Source organism: Dendrobium catenatum, unplaced genomic scaffold (assembly GCF_001605985.2).
Source record: "Dendrobium catenatum unplaced genomic scaffold, ASM160598v2 fragScaff_scaffold_621, whole genome shotgun sequence".
NCBI lineage: Eukaryota > Viridiplantae > Streptophyta > Magnoliopsida > Asparagales > Orchidaceae > Dendrobium > Dendrobium catenatum.
Genome location: NW_021319083.1, coordinates 2,880,102 through 2,900,262, shown reverse-complemented (window position 1 = coordinate 2,900,262; position 20,161 = coordinate 2,880,102). Strand labels below are relative to the sequence as shown.

At 29.9% G+C, this 20,161-nt stretch overlaps 1 protein-coding gene across 1 annotated transcript in view; it reads right to left on the bottom strand.

The window, feature by feature from the left end:
- The window catches only part of LOC110091827 (floral homeotic protein AGAMOUS), a 29,473-nt gene extending 9,556 nt beyond the window's left edge, over nt 1-19,917 (bottom strand). Inside the window, exon 1 of the mRNA XM_028695090.1 lies at nt 19,736-19,917. Within this exon, the coding sequence (XP_028550923.1) occupies nt 19,736-19,917 (182 nt within the window). The remainder of the gene's footprint in view (nt 1-19,735) is intronic.
- Nucleotides 19,918-20,161: the final 244 nt, after the last annotated feature.

The following is a 20,161-nucleotide window of genomic DNA, read 5'->3' as shown; positions in this document are numbered from 1 at the left end:
TAGGGAAAAAAAAAACAGTATACATGGCTTGACCATCACCTGTTTCTTAACAGATGTGAGAAATCTATTCAAGATAAAGCAATTCAATTTAGGAAGCTTGTGTTGCTTTTATGTTTTTTTTTTTTTTTGGATATTTAGGTCAATTAAGGCAAACTCACACACACATCACATAAATAAGACTCGAATCAAAAACTTTTTTGTTGATAGCTAAAACTCCTAACCAACATTAAAATGAGTTGCATATATATATATATATATATATATATATATATATAATTTAAATATAAATTTTTTTTAGTTAATATTCAAAAGTCAAAACCCTCAATAGCTAAAATTGAGTCAATGGATTTAAATATTTGAACTGTTTTGTATGAGGCAGTTTTTTCACTTATTTGTAACCTCTTTTATTTTTAATATACGGGTCAAGACCAATTTTTTCCAAACAAAAAATAATTGAACTGTGCAGACGAATGAAATTCGCATAAGATGGGGAAAGCATTCGAGGCGAAGCGAGGAAAAGGTCTTTTGCAGACAAAAGGAAGCGTTATATTCCAAAAAAAAAAGGAAGCGTCCACTACTGTCATATATTTATTTGACAGATTCTTCTTCGAGCACCGCGCGTCTTATACAGCATGGATGCCATGTCATGTCATGTCATGCCTGCACTGATGTAAAATTCCTTAAAAATAATACCATTTTGTGTTTTTATTTATTTATTATTTCCATCCAATTAAACTTACATACATCTTACGTATAAATCCTCCAATTCAAAGATCTCTGCTTCGATGGACTTTATTATTCTGCATAATTTGATGATAATATTAATTCCCAAAAAAAATGATGATAATATTATATTTATTCAAATGAACAATTGATTTTATACAACTAATAATGATGCAGTTGAAAAGAGTTATGATTATTATTTTTTAAAAAGTATCTAAAAATTTATATTGAATGAAATTATTCTAAATAAATTATCTTTCGGATTCGTAGGCTGTATGTTGCCTATAAATTCTTAAAAATTAAATAAATTATATTCTTCCATGTTGCCTACAAATGGAAGCATATTGATGTCAATAGATAGTGGGTGATGGCAATAGTATATAACGTTGTGGGTATTGATTGATAATATTCTCAACTGATGTCACATTAATGTCCTCCAATGGCGGACATTAGTGATAGTTTACATAGCTCTAAAATTCTATGAGTGATAGATTTCTCTAATCTGAAATTCTTTTTGAGTGCTAATAAATAAATTATATTTATAGGTTTCTAAGGGGTGTTCTAATAATTTATGTCATAATCATGGACACGTCACAAAGACAATCTAGGGAGATTTCTATTTATTAGGGGTGTCAAAATGTATTTTCTGGTCGGGTTAGGGTCCAACCCGAAAATGACCAAACATTATTTGACCCGACTCAGGCCTGACCCAATTCTAAAAATGGGTCAAAAATCTGAACTTGAACCTGACCGGCCCAAAACCTAGGTTGTCCCGACCCAACACGCTAACCCGGGTGCAGAGAAAGCAAGTGAGGGCGGGTTGTGGGCTACAAAGTGGAGCGCGAGTGTGAGGTTGACACGGGGGACTGGGGGGAGGCAAGTTGCATGTGCAGGATTGTAGGATGTGGTGCAGGTTGGGCTTGGTTGTAGGATCCAAGTCATTTCCAGGTCGTATTCAGGTTTTTGGGTAAACTTGAACTTCACCTTATTTTAAAAACAGGTCAAGATATTGAACCCGAATCCATAATTTTTTTTGGGTCGGGACCTCATTGGATTTTGAGTTGGGCCAAATATTGATGTTATCTTTGATGTTTGTGAACATCGCAGAGCATATTTTAATGATGACATAAAAACATAAGTGATAGTTTACTTGACTCTAAAATATTATAACCACCTTCTTTATCTTTTTCATTTCTCTTATTTCTAATCTTAGAACTCTCAAACACAAATTGCATCCTTGAGAGGTAAATCTTACACTTTACGCCTTTTTTTTATTTTATATAGAAATTTATCTCATAATTTTTGTTTGAATTAAATGTTACACAAGATTAATTACATATTCTAATATAAACCCATGCATGAGGGAGAAAGAGAATTCCTTCATGCCGACCGGGTTTGCCAACTCTCAAATCCTTGGCAAATATCTTAGAACACAAAAAATACATTGTTTAATTGAATCCCCATTTAAGACTAAACAATCTATTACACTTTAAAAAAGACGGTCTTGATTCATAAAAATTATTTTTTTTTTAAGGCTTCATTTGGGATAGCTAAGTAGCTTTTTAGTACACAAATTATTTGAATTAGAAATTTTCGTACTAAAATTCTGCATTAGAAAAAAATAAAATAGCTGACCCAAATCTGTTTGGAAGAAGGTTGAAGGAGTAGATTGATGAATCTAAATGCATAGTGGTAACCATGTAGCAAAGACTTATCAGTAAAACTAATTAATTATTCCTAACATGTTTAATTATCATAAGCTTTTTAATTGTATGACTAAATCTAATATAAAGTTCTACTTATACTATTACTTCACATATATTCACATATTAATTTAACTAAAAGCTTATGCACATTAAATTTTACTAAGGATGAATGATAAAAAATTATAGTTAATCATCTTTTTTTATTTAATATAAATGAAACTATAGGTCATTTTTTTAATCTAAAACTTCTATATTTACAGATTAATAATCATTGTGAAGTGAATTCACTACTCTTTTTAATGTTTATATTTTCCCATATTATTTATTTTTACAACAATATATATATATATATACAGTTTCTCATGATTTTGAATGATGATCTCCTCAAAATAGGTCATTTCTAATAGAGGAAAAATAAAAACACTAGGAAGTTTTGGTACATGCCAAATCAATTGAGGTTTTGTTTGGCAAATTTTTTTTTAATAAATTGATGAAAATAATAATGACCAAAAGCTATCCTAAATGAAGTCTAAGTCTTAGTTTAGGACAGCTTCTTTAATGTTTTTAAAGCAGTTTTTTAGTAAAAAAATTTAATTCTTATACTAAAAGGTTGTTTTAAGAAGCAATAAGAAAATCATCTCACACGAAACATAAATATCAAAATATGCTAGTTTAACTCATTGACGTAATTTCTATGCATTTCATGTGATATTTTCTAATTTAATGGTTTAAATAAATGATCTTGTCATGTGTTATATTAATAATAAATATATATTAGGCATATCTTTCAAAGGGGAGGTTGGGGATGAACTCTTAAAAACAAATTATCATCAATCAACAATCTTAAGAGAAAAATGATAGATAAGTTTGGTTAGATTAAGTAATTTGTATATATTAAGAATAAAACATATATAAATGATGATGTAAACTTAGGCTTCATTTGATACAGCTTTCTTATTATTTTGTAAAGCTATTTTTTAGTACAAAAATTTATTGAAAGTAGAGAAAAACATAGTAGTTTAAAGTTGTCCCCAATGAAACCTTAGAGTTATAATTGGATGTTTAAAATAATTAACAAAAAGCCTCACAAGTTTATATTATATGATAGAAAGATCTCGTGAACTTTTAGAAAATCACAATTAGGTCAAGCCATGTTTCATGGGTCTTAGTGTAGAAAGTCATTCAATTGTAGGTTTAGTGCAAGTAAATATGTGAATGTTAATTAAGATGGATGTGAGTGAAAATAAAAAATAAAAAAATAGAAAATGATTTTTTAAAGGAACAATTAAAATTACATCTGCTAAGAAAAATAAAAATGAAAACAAACTTAATTGTTTTGGACATGTTCAATAAATGATAAAAAATAAACTATTTGATAAGCATACCAATGTAATTAGTACCGAACAAATAAAAAGAAATGATAAAATTTAGACCACATGGATAAAAAAAATTAAAAAATTTTGAAGAATAACTAAGACCACATAGCCCATATGATTAATCTAAATAGTGAGAAAAAACTAATCTTATCAATGATAGTAAATAAATTTAAAAAAATATATAAAAAAATTATATTATCGATAATTGAATACTGGCTTTACATTTGAAGAAACAATTATATTTCCTTAAAAAAGTGTTCCATTATGCTTATAATACAGCCTACAATTACCTTCAGATATATTACTTGACAAAGTAATTAAATCATTCCTCAAAAGTATCCTTCATCTTATTCACAGTCAGTTTTTTCTTGGGCTAAATTTTAAATTAGTTCACCAACATTCATATATATGATCATCTTAGTTCTAGAGTATAATGTCGCTCCAATTTAGTACCTCGACTATACACAATTGATCTAAAATGATCTTGTTGGGACAAATTTGAGATCAATTTAGTATAGTTGAGTGACTAAATTGTGATCATATTTATATCACAATTACAACATGAGAAACTATTTTGGTTCAAATTTATATAGTCGAGGGACTGAATTTGAACAACGTGATTGATGGGGACATCATATCATGGAATGTTTATCAGAGGCGTGGCCGCCTATCTACGGCCACGATTGAGTCATTGTAATTTTTGATTTAATCTATGTATTTTCTTATTTATGTTGTCGTGTTTTATTTGTTTTATTTAGTTTTCCGTTGTACCCTTTTATTAAGGGACGTTGTATGTAAGCCTAAGGGGCACTGTGGTCTTTGTCTTTGAGTCCTTTGTATGAGGCTTTATATAGTCTTCCTTGTTCTCTTTTCAAGTTAATGAATGATCGAAAAAAATTTTTGTTTCTCTTTTTTTACTTCTCATGAGGCTTGACAGTTTGGAGTAAAATCCCTAGGAGAGGGAGATTTGTGTAACACCCACCAACCTAGATAAGTCGGGTTCGTGGTTTCATCCTCTACAAAGGACTCAATAATTGCTCCCCAATCGATGCATGCCGCCGACCCCTCCCTATTAAATCCACTTGGATTTATTTCCTAAAACCCAATCTCCCTCTTGGAAACAATTCAAAACCCCCAAACCCCTCTTGGCCGAAATTTCCTAAAGCCCCGCCTCATGAATACTTTCCAAAATCTCATTTTTGATTTTGGAAATAAATCCCAAGTCTTCCCCTCTCTCACCATGCCGCCACCCCCCTTAACCTAGCCATCTCTCTCTCTCTCTCTCTCTCTCTCTCTCTCTCTCTCTCTCTCTCTCTTCCTAATTAATTCCCCTCCCCAGATTTTAGGAATCAATTTTCCCTCTTAATTTTCTAGTATTCAATTACTAAAAATCTAAAACATATTTCAGATTTTGGAAGAGAGATCGCTCCATCAATCTACTCCTAACTCTACTAGTGGCTCTAATTCTTAGCCGACCCTTCCCCCTTGCCTCATCCCTACTTCAAGTTGAGGAGAATCTTCTTTCTCTTCAATGACATTTAAGAGTACTAACAAGCTTTGGGAAGACTTCATCATCTAGCACCCATGAATGGCTGATCCCGACACTAAAAACGGACTTACGTACAACGAACACGGTTTTGTGCATATTCTCCATTCAACCTTCTTCGTCGTCAACTTGAGGATCGACCATACGGTTGAGGATTACATAGATCGCATCCTGGACACCTTGGTTGAAGCAATTGAAGAACAACTTGAAATAGTCGAGTGGAGGATTGTCGCCAATCCTTGACGAAGGTTTTCTACGTTTCCCCTCTTTTTTTATTTCTTAAGTCTAACTTCCTTTTGTGATTTGATTGTAGTCGCGAAGGATCTATCCGCTCGCTTCTGCTAAGCTTAGTAAACGTAGGAGTTTGAGAGTACTTATTTGTTTCTAACTCTTATTGTTAGAATATGGAATTTTGTTGAGGCTACTATCTTGGCATGATGTTATTTTCTACTTGATTTTGAAGCTTCAAATCTCTTTTTATGTGACTTAGTCTAAACGGGCGTGACCCCTCTTACGTTTTGATTCGTTGTTTTATTTGCTAGTAGCTTTCTTTGTTATTTCTCTAATCGAAAGTTGTGCAAAGTCTTAACAAAATCATTGCATTCATCTTAGTCCTACATCAGTGGTACTCTGAGACTAAATCGGCCATACATGAATAGTCTATGAACTTTTTTGAAATTTTTTTACTGAATTCTTACCACCTTAAAGCTCTGTGCTCTTGCAAACTAGACAGTTATGTTTCTATCCCAATTTGCTTTTGTCCTCAAAGCAAGTGACAATTAGTCAAACAAATATCAAGATTTCATTAAAATTTGAAAGCAGTATTTTTCTTTTCAGACCTAAATGAACACAACAAACAAAACATTTAAGATTTAAGTGGGACTTTTTGACCCTGAAACATATTTGCTGGCCATATGCATCAAATGAACTGAGCATTGTCACTAAAGTACATTATTATTAAGGGAAACATTCCAGTACTACTGAAATTATATATATTTTTTCTCTCTAACAACATTAAAAGAAGGAAAATATTATCACATGCTAGTAATCTATAGTATTTTTTCATCTTCATAATAATTTCTTCTTTGAGATTCACCTAATTTTCAAATATTTCACTATCAAACTTATCATGTTTCTATTTTTTAAAGCTTTCTGGGTTCTGATCATTTGATTATTGATCAATGAAAATAAATAAACTAAAACCTAAAAAAAATATGGATCTTACCATCGATCAAATCATAATTGATAAAATATTCATATAATTATATATTTATTAATTATTTATTTAGATAAGTTAAACCACTAATGACTGCTGATTAAGCTAGCACAAACAGCAATAATCAGTCTTAAATCCTTGTGTTGTGCTGATTTTGGATGTGTGCTTATCTCATTAATTAGCATCAGCTGGAAATAATCAGACAAGGCTAATCCCATACAAAATCTCATGCCAAGCAATAGCAGTAGTGTTAGATTTAGGCTTTATTTGGGAGAGCTTTTTTACTAGAAGCAGTTTTCTAGCACAAAAATTTCAGATTCAAAAAACAATTTATACAAAAAACTGCTTCATAAATTAATAAGAAAAATGTCCCAAACGAAACTTCAACTTATAGGAGTTAGACTAATGTGCAGTAATAGAAGAATCCTGATTTTCTTCTTTCTTCGAGGTCGTTAATTGTCAATTGTCCTCAGTTAATGTGACTCCCAAGACTCAGAAGGGATTGTGACAAATTTTAATTAATTAAATATTTAATTTAATTTTCCTATATTTTTAAAAAAGTTCTTTTTTAATAGGCAGAGGTAGTAGTGTTTTTAATTAGTTGAATTTAATTACTTTTTGAGATGATGTAAACCCTTTAATTGAATGCATAACTGTGTACTTTAGTGAATGTTGTTTTGTTCACAAATTTCCAAGAGGTAAGATTATACAATTTAAAAAAAAATAAATAAATAAAATAAAATTATAATTTTGTATTTTGGATGCATATATATATATATATACCATGTTTGAACCAATATACCCGCAAACTTTTCTTTTGGGGAAAGATATAATGGGAACTTCATTTCGGTCGGGCAAGAATGTTTATGCTTTGAAATAATGCAAATGTTCGGACTAGAAAGAGCTCAAACTTAGCTCTTCCAAGTATTTTCTGTCTCCCATATTATTAGAGCTCTATTAAATAACCTGTCGTAGAGTTTCACTGCAATCCTTTTGAACACTTTTTCATCTTGAGAGGTTTATTGATTTTTGAAGGGATCTTCACTAACCATCTATTTATGTTTAGTGTGAATGTATTTTATTATTTAGCTAAAATGAATACATCATCTCTTCTGACATCAGCAATCTTAGGTTATAATTGTAATGAGATGGAAGGAGAATCCTAGATTTGAAAATAAATAAAGTTTGAATCATATATTAAATGCTTGAAATTTGTTTGAATTACTTCAAACTTTTGATCAACCTAGGGTTAGATCATTAGAAGCATAAGAACTACTCTTGAAATAGAGATTGAAATAATGTTTAAACATTTTTGAACATTTATTTGAATTTAATTAATTTAAATTGAGATTGAACCTAATATTCGACCATTAGCCTAGAACAAAGCTCGAGCAAGGTTCAAATAATATACGATATTGCAGGTTAAAACTTTAAATGAACTATATTTAATCATGGTTTGAATATTACTCGAATATTTTTCGAGCTAGTTCATTCTAATTTTGTACTAGTGTCTATGTATATATTTTCTCTAAAACAGAGATCTGAGATTGGGTTTGAATGATATTCTCACATTATTTTATCATTATGTTGTAGGGAATTGATTCATTTGAATTACTTTTATCTATAGTTCTCTGGGCCCTTATAACTCATCAATTTTACATATGTGTATGCATGTTTGCTCTTTTAATAATAATTTATTCTTCATATCTAATGATTAATGAAATTGATAGGCTATATATATTAAAATCAAAACTTATTAATAATATATTCAGTAAAATTTTTTGGAGATATGGCTTCATAAGCTTAGTGCTATAATGATATGACAAATCCACATATATATTTGGTTGGGGCTTTCTTTCATATGCTCTTCTCCACCTTTAGGACACTCTCCTCAATGTGGACTATATTCTTGTCCAATCCATTTAGTGTCCTCTCCTAAGACATCCTTCAACAAGGGTATGCAAAAAATATCCCTCTTCCATGGTTGCAAGCTTCTTAGTAAAGACAAAATTACATCTAATGATTGTTAGAAACCCATCAACATTAAAACATAACCCTAACTTTCAAACATCTTTTCTAATAGTAGACTCCATGAAGGACTTTTCAAGATTAAAGTTCTTATTACCATCTAGGTAATTCTACACAAGCCTTCTAAATGTAGTTGTCTCCTTAAATTTCTCCTCAAAAGGGAATTTATCAAATCCCACATTTTTGTGACCAAAATAAATTATGAAAGTTTTGTTCTTACTTCCCATGTTTAAAATAATAGGGTAACCATCATTCTTTTTATCTTCAACCTCCTATAGGAGAAGCTAGTGTATTAGCTTTAGTTAGAAAAGAATGAAGAGCTATTTGAGGGGACATTATTTGGCCCTCTCGAGGATATCATTATATTCACATTACTACTCTTGCTATATAGTGTCACTCCATCAGAATAATAAATCTTTACATGTGACACCTCTAGAATCAGTATACAATTCCACATGCTTTGATTTGATCTCGCATGAGACAATCCACTGAATTTTTGCACTTAGAACTCTTCTACATGTGTTTGAGCATGTTTTGTATGAATGTGAATGTTTGCAAGTGTTTTGAAGTGGGTCCCAGGAGTCTATATGCATTTCTAAAAATCTAAAATTTTTTCCCTAGGGCTTGGTAGTGTTGGGGTACGTAGGTGGTCCCTGACGTTGTGCCCTCTAGAATTTTAGAAATTGAACAAGCATAGCGGCTTGGGGTTTGGTTCTATAGCTCTATAGGCTCCTAAAGGGAGCTCTGTGGTGCTGGCATGTTTGGGTGCACCGACGTTCAACCTACATTCTTTATTTAAATATCACTTTCTACTAATTAAGTCCATTTTTTTCCTAAGTCAGCTGGCCTAGTGAGAGAGAGAGAGGGCTTTAGAAAGAGAAAGTTGCAGGCGATTCAACCCATTTTTAGCTATCAATCCAGTTTTGAAAGTTACTCATATAGAGGTAGGTTACATTTTTATCTATCTCAGTTTTTAAAAATACGAATAAATATTTTGAGATTTTTCTAATTTAAATTGTATTTTTTTTAGGGAAAAGTAGGGATAATTTAACATCGGTAAAACTTTCATTGGTTAACTTTTTATGTGGTAAAAACAACAGTTCTGAACATTTAAATATTTTTCTTAGAAAATTTAACTATGTAAATTAAACATATGGGGTTTTTAACAAATTCAAAAATCATTTGGGTTCCCTAAAATAATGTTGTAGTAAAGTTAAAGCTTTATAATGATGCTCTGAAAAATCTTTGATAATTTGATTATGTTCGAAAATATCAATTTTTTTCTCAGTAGTCCATTCAGCTGCATACCATTATAGTATTTTACGAAATCCTAGCATTAGTTTATTTGTATTATTTTAATTATTGAAATGCAATGAATTATGTGCTTAAATGTATGAAATGCTTGATTCTGATGATGTCTAAGGTAGAAGGAAGAAGTCATGTTCTGTGTGTACGGGCATATTCTGGTGTTATGTTTATGTTCCATTCAGATGCTAGCATTGTGATGCATAAGGGGATGGGGAGAATTTGTTATTTACTGCTTAGATATATGAAGTGTTCATTTATTTATTTTCTAGTTTTGCTATTTACTTTTCTGATGACTGCAAGCACTATCTACTCACTATAATAATTATTATGAATTGTTCTTAAATTTGATTAAATATATAATGATTGATTTAATTAGAAAGTTAGATTGTGACTTGTTGAGTTGTGTTAGCTTATAAATGTTTTACTTTTTGTTTTCAAGGTCTGGAAAGAGAAAGAGCATGTTGAGTAGTAATGTCAGGGTTTGATTTGAGTCTGTATAAGTATTTCATTCTTTTTTTATTTTTGGTATAATCATGGCTAGTTAATTTTATTTTTTATTTTGTATCTCAATTTGCACCCATGTACTGTAGTTATATATGTGCATTTTGATGATAAATAAAATATTTTTTTTTATGAGTTTATTTTTAATACACTGAATGTTGTTAGTATCTCAATGATTTTTGTTGTTTTAACGATAAAACTGGAAAAATATATTTTTGAATGGTTTTCAAACTTAGATCTAGGGTTTTGTGTGCTTCAAGCCAACACGATAGGACATGTCCAGCTTATGGGTCTTATCGAGTTAAGTTGTGACATTATGTTTGTATACATATTATAATAAATTAATTCCATAAATAACTATGAAGAAAATCATATTTGAACCTATGACATGATTTGAATTAAAAAAAAAGAACATCTTTTTAAAACCAATATTTTAACAAATACATTAGAACATAGGTCTGAATTAGGTTTGAACTTATGTTCTAACTTTGTTCTATCCCATTTTGAAACTAATGTTCAAAATATTACCAAGAAGTTAAAAAATATGAGGTTTGAAACTTGATTTATCCCAAAATTTTAGTTTAAATAAGGTTCTAACATGGTATGAAGTGCCTATTACAAAATTGAAATATAGTAAAAAATGATCCAAACTTATATTTTAGGAGTAGTTTGAACCTACTTTCACATATAATGGCCAACCTATCGGATTGTTGGTGTTAGAAAGGATGATGAATGTATTTTAACCTAAATGATTAATATGGATCAATACCATCATCAACACAGGGTTAATGAAGGGGTCATGGTGAAGAGGCATTGAAAAGGATCATGGTGAAGTGCTCTGAGACTACCAATAAGAAGGTCCTTAAAAGAGAGAAATTTTAATAGTTTTGTCTATGACTCATATTTCAATGACTAGGCATTCTCATATGAGATGAAGCTCTAATCATATCACTTTAACTAAAAATATATATAGTTCATATATCTATCCAACTAAAGTTATTAATTATGAGGCTTTAAAGGTCAATCACATTATTTCTTACATTCACTTAGAAAATTGGCACTTCCGTGTACCATCTTTTTTATATTTCTTATTAGTCTAAGAGTTTGAAAGCCATCTAATTTATGGTCCTTTGAAAGCAACGAAACTTCAATTATCAAAAAAAGTAAAATATATGTGTCATTTGAGACAACTTTCTTATTGCTTTATACGACAATTTTCTAGTACAAAAATCTCTTGTAAGAAGAAAAAAAAAAGAAGTATAGCAGCTAAAATTAAGTTGTCCCAAATGATGCCATAGTAAGAAAATTGAGGGTTTTTTTAAACATATATTATCTATTTTTTAAGCCTAATTAGACATGCATTTGGGCCTAAGATAATAAAAAAGGCAAATGCATGCTTTGACTTAGAATATTACTAATTAAAAGAATATTTGACTAAATGCAAACGTTAAATATAAATTTATGATTTATATTGCATTAATTTTCTTTTTTTGTTTGAATGGATTATATTTTAAATATTTTTATGAAATGCAGAGCCTAAAGTTTATCATATAATCACTCATTCTTTTGATAATTAATATTTTATTTTGCAGAAAAATTATAAAATGGTGCTCTCAAATCTGAAATAAGAAAATAAAGATTCTAAAATTTGTGCTTAGGAAGAGTAGTTTGAATTCTTAATTCATGATTTATTTTCTTGTGATTTTCTTTTTTTCTCTCATCTATTTTTTAAATAAAAAACTACAAGTTTTTCATAGTTGCATGATTAAGTGATAATAATCTATATTGAATGATTTGGACTTTAAGACATCTTTAAAAAATTTGGCAGAAAATTATATAGGAATATCATGAGGTAATTTGCTTTAGAATTGGATTGAATGCTCCTGAATTTGCTTTGAGATTAGTGCTTATATATGATATCTTGAATTACATTAATCTTAATGCAAATTCAAAAATATTCTAATTCATATGTAAATTATATCAGGATATCTTTACATAATTTTGTTACGAATAATTTTCTCTTCTAGTGTTTGTATACTCATGTTCTTCTTGTTGTTGGTTATTGAACTTGGATCTCAAAATAATTAATGCTATTATGATTTATTCTTCAATTTTTTTTATAAACTAAAAAACTTACTATTATTAAATAAAAACCAATTTGGCTCTAAGTCTTTGAAAAATTGTGTATAGTTGTCCCTTAAAAAGTCGCTAAAGCTTCTTGTTATTTGCAAGCATTTAGAAGTTTGGCTTCATATAAACTCAACTAATACTATTCATTAAAAATCTATTTGGTTCATTTCCATCTATATAGCAATGTCATTTGAATGTAATGTTCTACATAATAATATATGTAAACAATTTCTTGTTTGATATAATGTAATCATAATAATATATGAATAACTAAAGCTATTATGATTTATTATTATTATTATTATTATTTTTCTTTTGTGTTCATTAAAATTAAGAATGTATAGATGGTCTATAATTCCAATTACCTTAGTGTTAGAGATAATAATATCACATCATATGCTACTTGTTAATTAACAAAACACATCATATTATATTACTATTACATTTATGAAGTTGAGTCGAGAGAAAGAGATATTGGTTGACTTATAAAATGCAGGATTTAACAACGCGAAATAATTATTAGTTGTAGAATAAAAAGATTAAAAATATTTAGTCTTTCCACAAACTTAGATAAAGGGTTTATAAAAATAAAAGAAAATAGGTTATTCCTAGTATCCTTGGTGATGATGATGCTAGGGTGTTGGATATTAGAACCATCCTCCTCTAGAAGGTTGTAAATGAAGATGCCATTTGAGGATGGATGTGATAGTCCTTCTCATGAGGTGAAGGAAGAAGGATATATCTTAGGGCATTAGTTGAGACAAAGTTATAATGCTAGGGAGGTATGCCACTAAGATGTTAGAGATGGTAATCATTAAAGAGGTAAAGATGGCACAACCTTAATGCAATAGATGGATCGACACTAAAAGTTTAGGGAGGTAGTTGGGAATGGAAGAATGATCCTTGTTCTAAAGAAAAAAAGGTATCATGACCTTGGGGGTTAAATAAGTCAATTTCCAAATAAATGTCAAGGAGGCATCTAGTATGGTTAGAACCATCATAATCCTACAATCAAAGAAGTTGTGACATTGGAGTGATATATGAAGCGCAACTAGAAGATTGGAGGAACTATTGAAGATGGTGGATGTGACCCCCACTTTCTATAGGTATGGTCCAGTTGAATTTGGGTGAAAGATAATGCAGTTCTAATTAATTAGATTAAGGAGTGTCATTGAGGTTCACAAGGATAATCATCTTTATCATGAAGATGTTTGACTTTAGAGAAATTGACATAGTGATGTAAAGGTTGAGGAGGTCAACTGAAAAATTGACAAAGTGAGAGATGAGGTGGGAATTTGATATTTTATTTGAGAAACATAAAAAGAAAAATAAAATAAAAGATTTAGCCTCCTGAAATAACTTTTAGTGGTAGAATGTAAAGATTATAAATAGTTAGTCATTTCACAAACTTGAATAAAGGTTCTATAAAAAAATAAATGAAGGTAGGTTATTCCTAGTATCCTTGGTGATGATGTTGCTAGGGTGTTGGGTATTAGGACCATCCTCCTTTTGAAGGTTGTAAATGAAGATGTCATTTGAGGATGTATGTGATATATATAGTCTTCCTCACGAGGTGCATGGAGAAGAATCTTAAGGCATTGGTTGATACAAAGTTATAATATAGGGAGATGCCACCAGAATGCCAGAGATGGTAATCATTATAGAGGTAAAGATCACATGATCTTAGTGCAACAGATGAATTGACACTAAAAGTATAGGGAGGCAGTTGAGAATGGAAGAAGGATCCTCATCTCAAAGAAAAAAAGAATCATGACCTTGGGGATTAACTAAGTCAATTTCCAAAAAAATGTTAAGGAGGCATCTAGTATGGTTAGAACCATCATAATACTATAGTCAAAGGAGCCGTGACATTGGAGTGATAGATAGATGAGGCACAACTAGAAGGTTGGAGAGGCTATTGAAGATGGTAGAAGTGACCCACTTTTTATAGGTATGGTTCACATGAACTTGGACGAAAGATAATGCAGTTCTAATTAGGTCAAGGAGTGTCATTGAGGTTGACAAGGATAATCATCTTTAAGGTGAAGAAGAATTGACCTAAGAGAATTTGACAAAGTGATGTAAAGGTTGAGGAGGTCAACTGAGAATATTCAAGTTTGGTAACACAAATGATGGTCAAAGAAAAATTCAAGTGGCAATTTGATCACATATAGGGTTTTAGTATGATTTGAAAGTCTAGAATATCTCAAATAAATTAAAAGGGGTATATTGACTAATTTTAAGAGTAATTTGGTAATTAAAAAATGCATCTTGCTTTAGGCCTAGTTTGATCGAACTGTCGAGCTAAATAAGTAATGGGTTGAGTAAGATGCCCACTAAAGGCTGACAAAGGCAATGTCTCTGGTTGATAAATTGAATAAAAAATCTTATAGCGGTGGAATCAACTTAGCTTGGACCCAACTACTTGTTCTAGCTTGGATGCAAAGGGGTCCAAGCTAAATTGATAATTTTCAAGTCATTGAAATCATTACGATGAAATGCTTAGTCTAGCTTTTTCTTTTTAATTATTATAAGAAGAGAGAAGGGTAAAAAATAAGAGAATGTATGGTTGAATATTATTCCCTTATTCTATGTAAAAAATAAAATAAGAAATTGCATATAAATAGGTAGAGAAATAACTATCAAGAAAAGAATAATTTTAAAAATTAATCTTTAATTTTGAAATACATAAATAACTACACAATAATATAAATGAAATAATGTCATTTAAGGATCACTATAGATGAAAAGTTGATATTTATAGAGTATTTTATTGTTGTAAATTAAAAGTTATTGTCCATTGATTATTGGATTATTGTAAATGAAAGTTGCTATACTCAATTAACTAAATTATTGTATATAGAAAGCTGATGTTCATAAATCACTAAATTGTTATAGATAGAAAGTTGTTGTCTATGGATTTGAGATTAATTCAAAAACATTTTTTCTTCTTCTCACCCATAATGAAAAAAATTATTCATTGCAAATATATCACAAAATTTTAATGAATATGTTCACTGTAATTACAAATTTGTGACGAAGAATTGAGCATGTTGCAAATCTATTGTAAATCTACCAAAATATTTTGAGATGAATCACTATCATTTTAAATTAAGGGTTTCTAAAAGATTGCGGTGCTAGTCGAAAGTTAATTGTAGATTTATAATAATAATTTCCTTTGTGATGAATGATTTCATTACAGATTCTAATGATTTATTAGACTCTATAAGTTTAAAATATTCATAAAAGATTTACCAAACATCAAAATAAGTTGAAATTAATCCTTAACCTCTTTGAACATATATTCAAGTTATGGCATACTCAAATCTGCCCAATATATATAGTTGCATAAATGAGTTTAATACTCTTCTCCTATATAGTAAAGCCAACCTAGCTAGTTCTTGATATTAGCAATAATAAGATGGAGATCTTCATGTCATAAGAATGCACCTATTCCAAATCTTAAAAGAGATAATGATCAAATGCATTATAATAATAAATATTAGGCCCTTAGACCTTACAACCCTAAATTTATATTTATCAAAATATTATGCCCCTACATCATAAATAACTAAAAATCAAGGACTCTCATGCCGACACTAACAGACGCCATCATCTCTCATATTAGCTTCATCCCATTGTGTGGAAGGTATGCAAACCTCTTTTTGTTCCTTCCCCATTGCCTCATAAAATAAAACATGTGTTAGCCATCTTCATTGAATTTTCTCATGTTGCTAATTTCCCTATTTGAATTGGGGTTTACTACATTGCTACCTTTACCTGTATCTCCTATATAGGGGGTACTCAAAATTGGGCATGCATTTCATTTGACTGCTGTATCAGGTATTTGCCCTGTTAAATAAATCTTCTTAAAATCTGTAACTAGCCTTATGCCTACTTAATAAAATATATGATATATATTCATTTTATTTTAATTTTTTAATATAAACTCATCATTTATATACTTTTTCAACTAATTTCACAATTAGTCCCTTATAGTTTTCTATTTCTTATCTGTGTTAACTGTGTTTACAACAGTTTTTACAAAAGTTCTTTTTTTGATCCATTTATATTTATTAACTGGAAAAACGGATTTTACAATTTTTACCATTTTAGTGTACTTCTCTACCTAAATGGACCTTTCAATATCATAAAAATAAGAATAACTTTTTAATGAATTTAAATATAAAATATTTCATAAAAAATTTAAATATAATATACTATAATATACAAGATAACAGAACTGTGATATCTCTTTTTCTATAATTTTTTCAAACTAATTATTTTATTATTATTATTATTAAAAATAAAGAAGCATATCATATCTATTTATAATAAAGAGATATGAAATGTTCTTTAATATAAAATAAAAAATTATTATGGTGGTATAAAAAAAATCATAATTATATATTGTATTCGTTAAAGGAAGAAAAAAATTTGTTCTTGCGACGAAGTTAAGGTTTGGTCGGAACTAAGGACAGCCTGGAGAAGAAAAGCAAAAGTGAAGAGGACCGAATTGACGTGAATGGGAGAAGGGCCCGAGACCAAATAAGTATATAATACAGAAAAAAAGTTATAAATTTTTGTATTTGCTTTCGTGTCAGTAAGATAGTACAGATCGAGCAACAACGAAAGAAATTTCTTTCAGCAAATCTATCTTCTTACTGTATTATTCGTTATGAGAGATTGAAAATGAGAAATCCAAATGAATCATAATGTAATTCTGTATTCATTATGAATGTTTTGAATAATAGTTTCTGAATAATATTGTAAATTAGTTTTGTTTTATCTGGGCTCCACCCACAGGAAATAACTGAGCCGCTCCCACCATTCCAAGCAATCATCATGCAGTGTTCCCTTTGCTCCTCGCTTTGATTCTAGCCATGGAAGTGACGTTTGCGCACAGAAGCTCATGAGATAGAGAGAGAGAGAGAGGATCGGAATAAGATATTAGGGTTTTTATCGTGTAGCACAAGAAGAGAAAGGGAAAGCAAGGAGGGTTCAGTTACCTTGTTTGTGCTTAGGGATTCAAAGGCATGTGCAAGATTGGATTTTTGAGGAGAGGGGTCAGGGAGTTTTGTTGTAAAACATAGAAAGTGTCAGGCTTTCAATTGCATAGTGTTTATGGTAAAGGGAAAATGCATAATAAGCAAAGAAAGAGCAAGGTGGAAGCATTCTATGTATATTTGTGTACAGTTAGAAAGCTAGTTTTGTATCTTTATGGTTGTTTGATCCTGAGAGATCTGTGAATGTTGAAGGCTTTTGATTCCTTTATATTTTTTTGAAAATTGAAATTTATATATATTTTCTTGTTGTTTATGTGTTGAATTGGTTTTTCAAAATACTTCTATGTTGTGGAAATAATCTGTAGTTCATATTCTGAAAATAAGAGAATGGGAAAAAGATATGGGCACTTGACATGAGCTCAGTTACTAAGAGAATGGGGAGAGAGAGAATTCTGATGTAAAGCTGGCTATTCAAAGTTAGCATGAGAGAAGAAAAGACAAACAGGAAAGAAGGGAAAGCAGCAAAACCCTAAGCTGATGCCACTATAAATGGCTAAGCTTAATGCTACAAACCATTTCACCAAATTATTTAACTGTTGGATTTTGTGCATTTAAATAATATAGATTAGGTTTGATTATAGCTGTAAGTGAGTGGTGCACTTGATACATAAATGAATATCCTTTTTTGTTATCAACAAATAGTTAATTATTTGTTTGATTAATAATTTATTCTAGTTTTTATTAATTCTATTATATATATTCTTTTTTTTAAATTATGTTTATCAATAGCTGCATAAATATGCTCAAAATATCAAATATTTAGCTCACTATATTGATTAAAATATTTTCTCAATAATTTTGAATCTTATAAAATAATTTAAATAATACCTAATAAATTATGTACATTTTAATTAAAATCTACAAATAAAATTAGCTATAATAATAAGGTTATGTATATTTAAATCATTAATATTAAACATATAATTAATTTGGTTGATCGAATCTCGATTCCATCATAAATTTGATAAATAATTTGACTCTAATTTTAAAGGAAAAAAGATAAAAGAACTTGAATAACACAATATTTGATTAGATTCAGTTCATCTATAAATCTTAGAGAAGTGATCAAATGATTTGCTGATAGAAAAAGTAAAACCTACACATTATATCGTTTCTCATCCAAATAAAAATAAAATTCTCATTAATGCACAATACGAGCAATATAACAGAGAAATCTTTTCTTTCATTTTTTTGTTATGAATGTTCTAACTACTGTTTTGTTATGATTAGTGCAACATAGCTTTACATAACACATATAATTTAGAGGAAAAAAAGATCTAAAACTCATCTACATCACAATCCACTATCCTTCTATGTCCAATTTTCCATGTTTTCGAATGCATTACAGAAGTATTCACATCTGCATTTTTTTTTTTATTGTTTGAATTTTATTTGGGAGGAAAGCTTTCTTCATATATAACATTCTACTATTCAGTTTGTTTCCATTTACAGTAGGTTTACATGTCAAGCTGAAGGTCAAGCCTACTAGTGGGTTTTATTTAAAAAAAAAAAAGCTGAAGGTCAAGCCTATTACCAATTTTTTGCTGACTTTTTACATTTTAGCAGATCTAAATTGCTTTACAAAGGAAATCTTAGAACATTTGTCAACAATTTTCATTAAACTCGAGGAGAAATCCTTTCATAAACTAAAACTAGAAAAAACACTTTGCAAAACCTTGAAGATAGTATATTTTTTTTTAGAGAAACAGACATGAATGGAAGATTCCTTCAAATTTATTCCATAGTAAATTCCCAAATTTCTACTTCAAATCATAAAACCTATCATTGGGTATTAGGTTCAAAGGATGAAAACTATGCGTAAATCTATGAAAACAAAGCTTCTGTTTCTTCAATTCTAAAAAAGAGAAAACAAAAACAAATGCAATAGGCATCAGAAGGCAAACAAAGCAAGGAAATAGAATAAAAAAAAAAAAGCTTCTTGTTACCATAGAAAAGAGTTTGGCACCAAAGCATTTTTCGGAAAAAAATTCCATGGAAAATAAGCTGCTAATTCACCGAAAATACCATGTAGCTTATGCTGTTCTTTATTTCCTTTAATACCTTAAAGAACTTTATCATAACTAAAAATAGTTCTATAAATGTGTTTATAAACAGGTCTAGTTCTTGAAAAATACCTGTGATTGGAGTACTCGTAGAGGCGACCTCGAGTGGAGAAGACAATTAGGGCTATTTCTGCATCACAGAGAACGGAAAGTTCGTAGGCTTTCTTTAAAAGACCATTCCTACGCTTGCAGAAGGTCACCTGGCGGTTCGTGGTATTCTCGATCCTCTTGATCTCAATTTTTCCCCTCCCCATCTCTCTTTATTCCTGGTTGAGGAAATCAAACAAGTAGAAAAATGATTTTTAAGTAAGTAATTGCATTTAATAAAAGCTGCTTTTATCTGAAGCTTTGTTGTTTCAGGCTTTTTTTGGAGGGGGAAATCTTCGAACTCTTCAACTTCTTCTGCGTTTCATTGTCGGATAAAGGTTTTTTTAAATCAGAACTTCAGATAAAAATGCTGTTTTTATCTGAAGCAATTCTTTTTTCCAGAAAAAAATG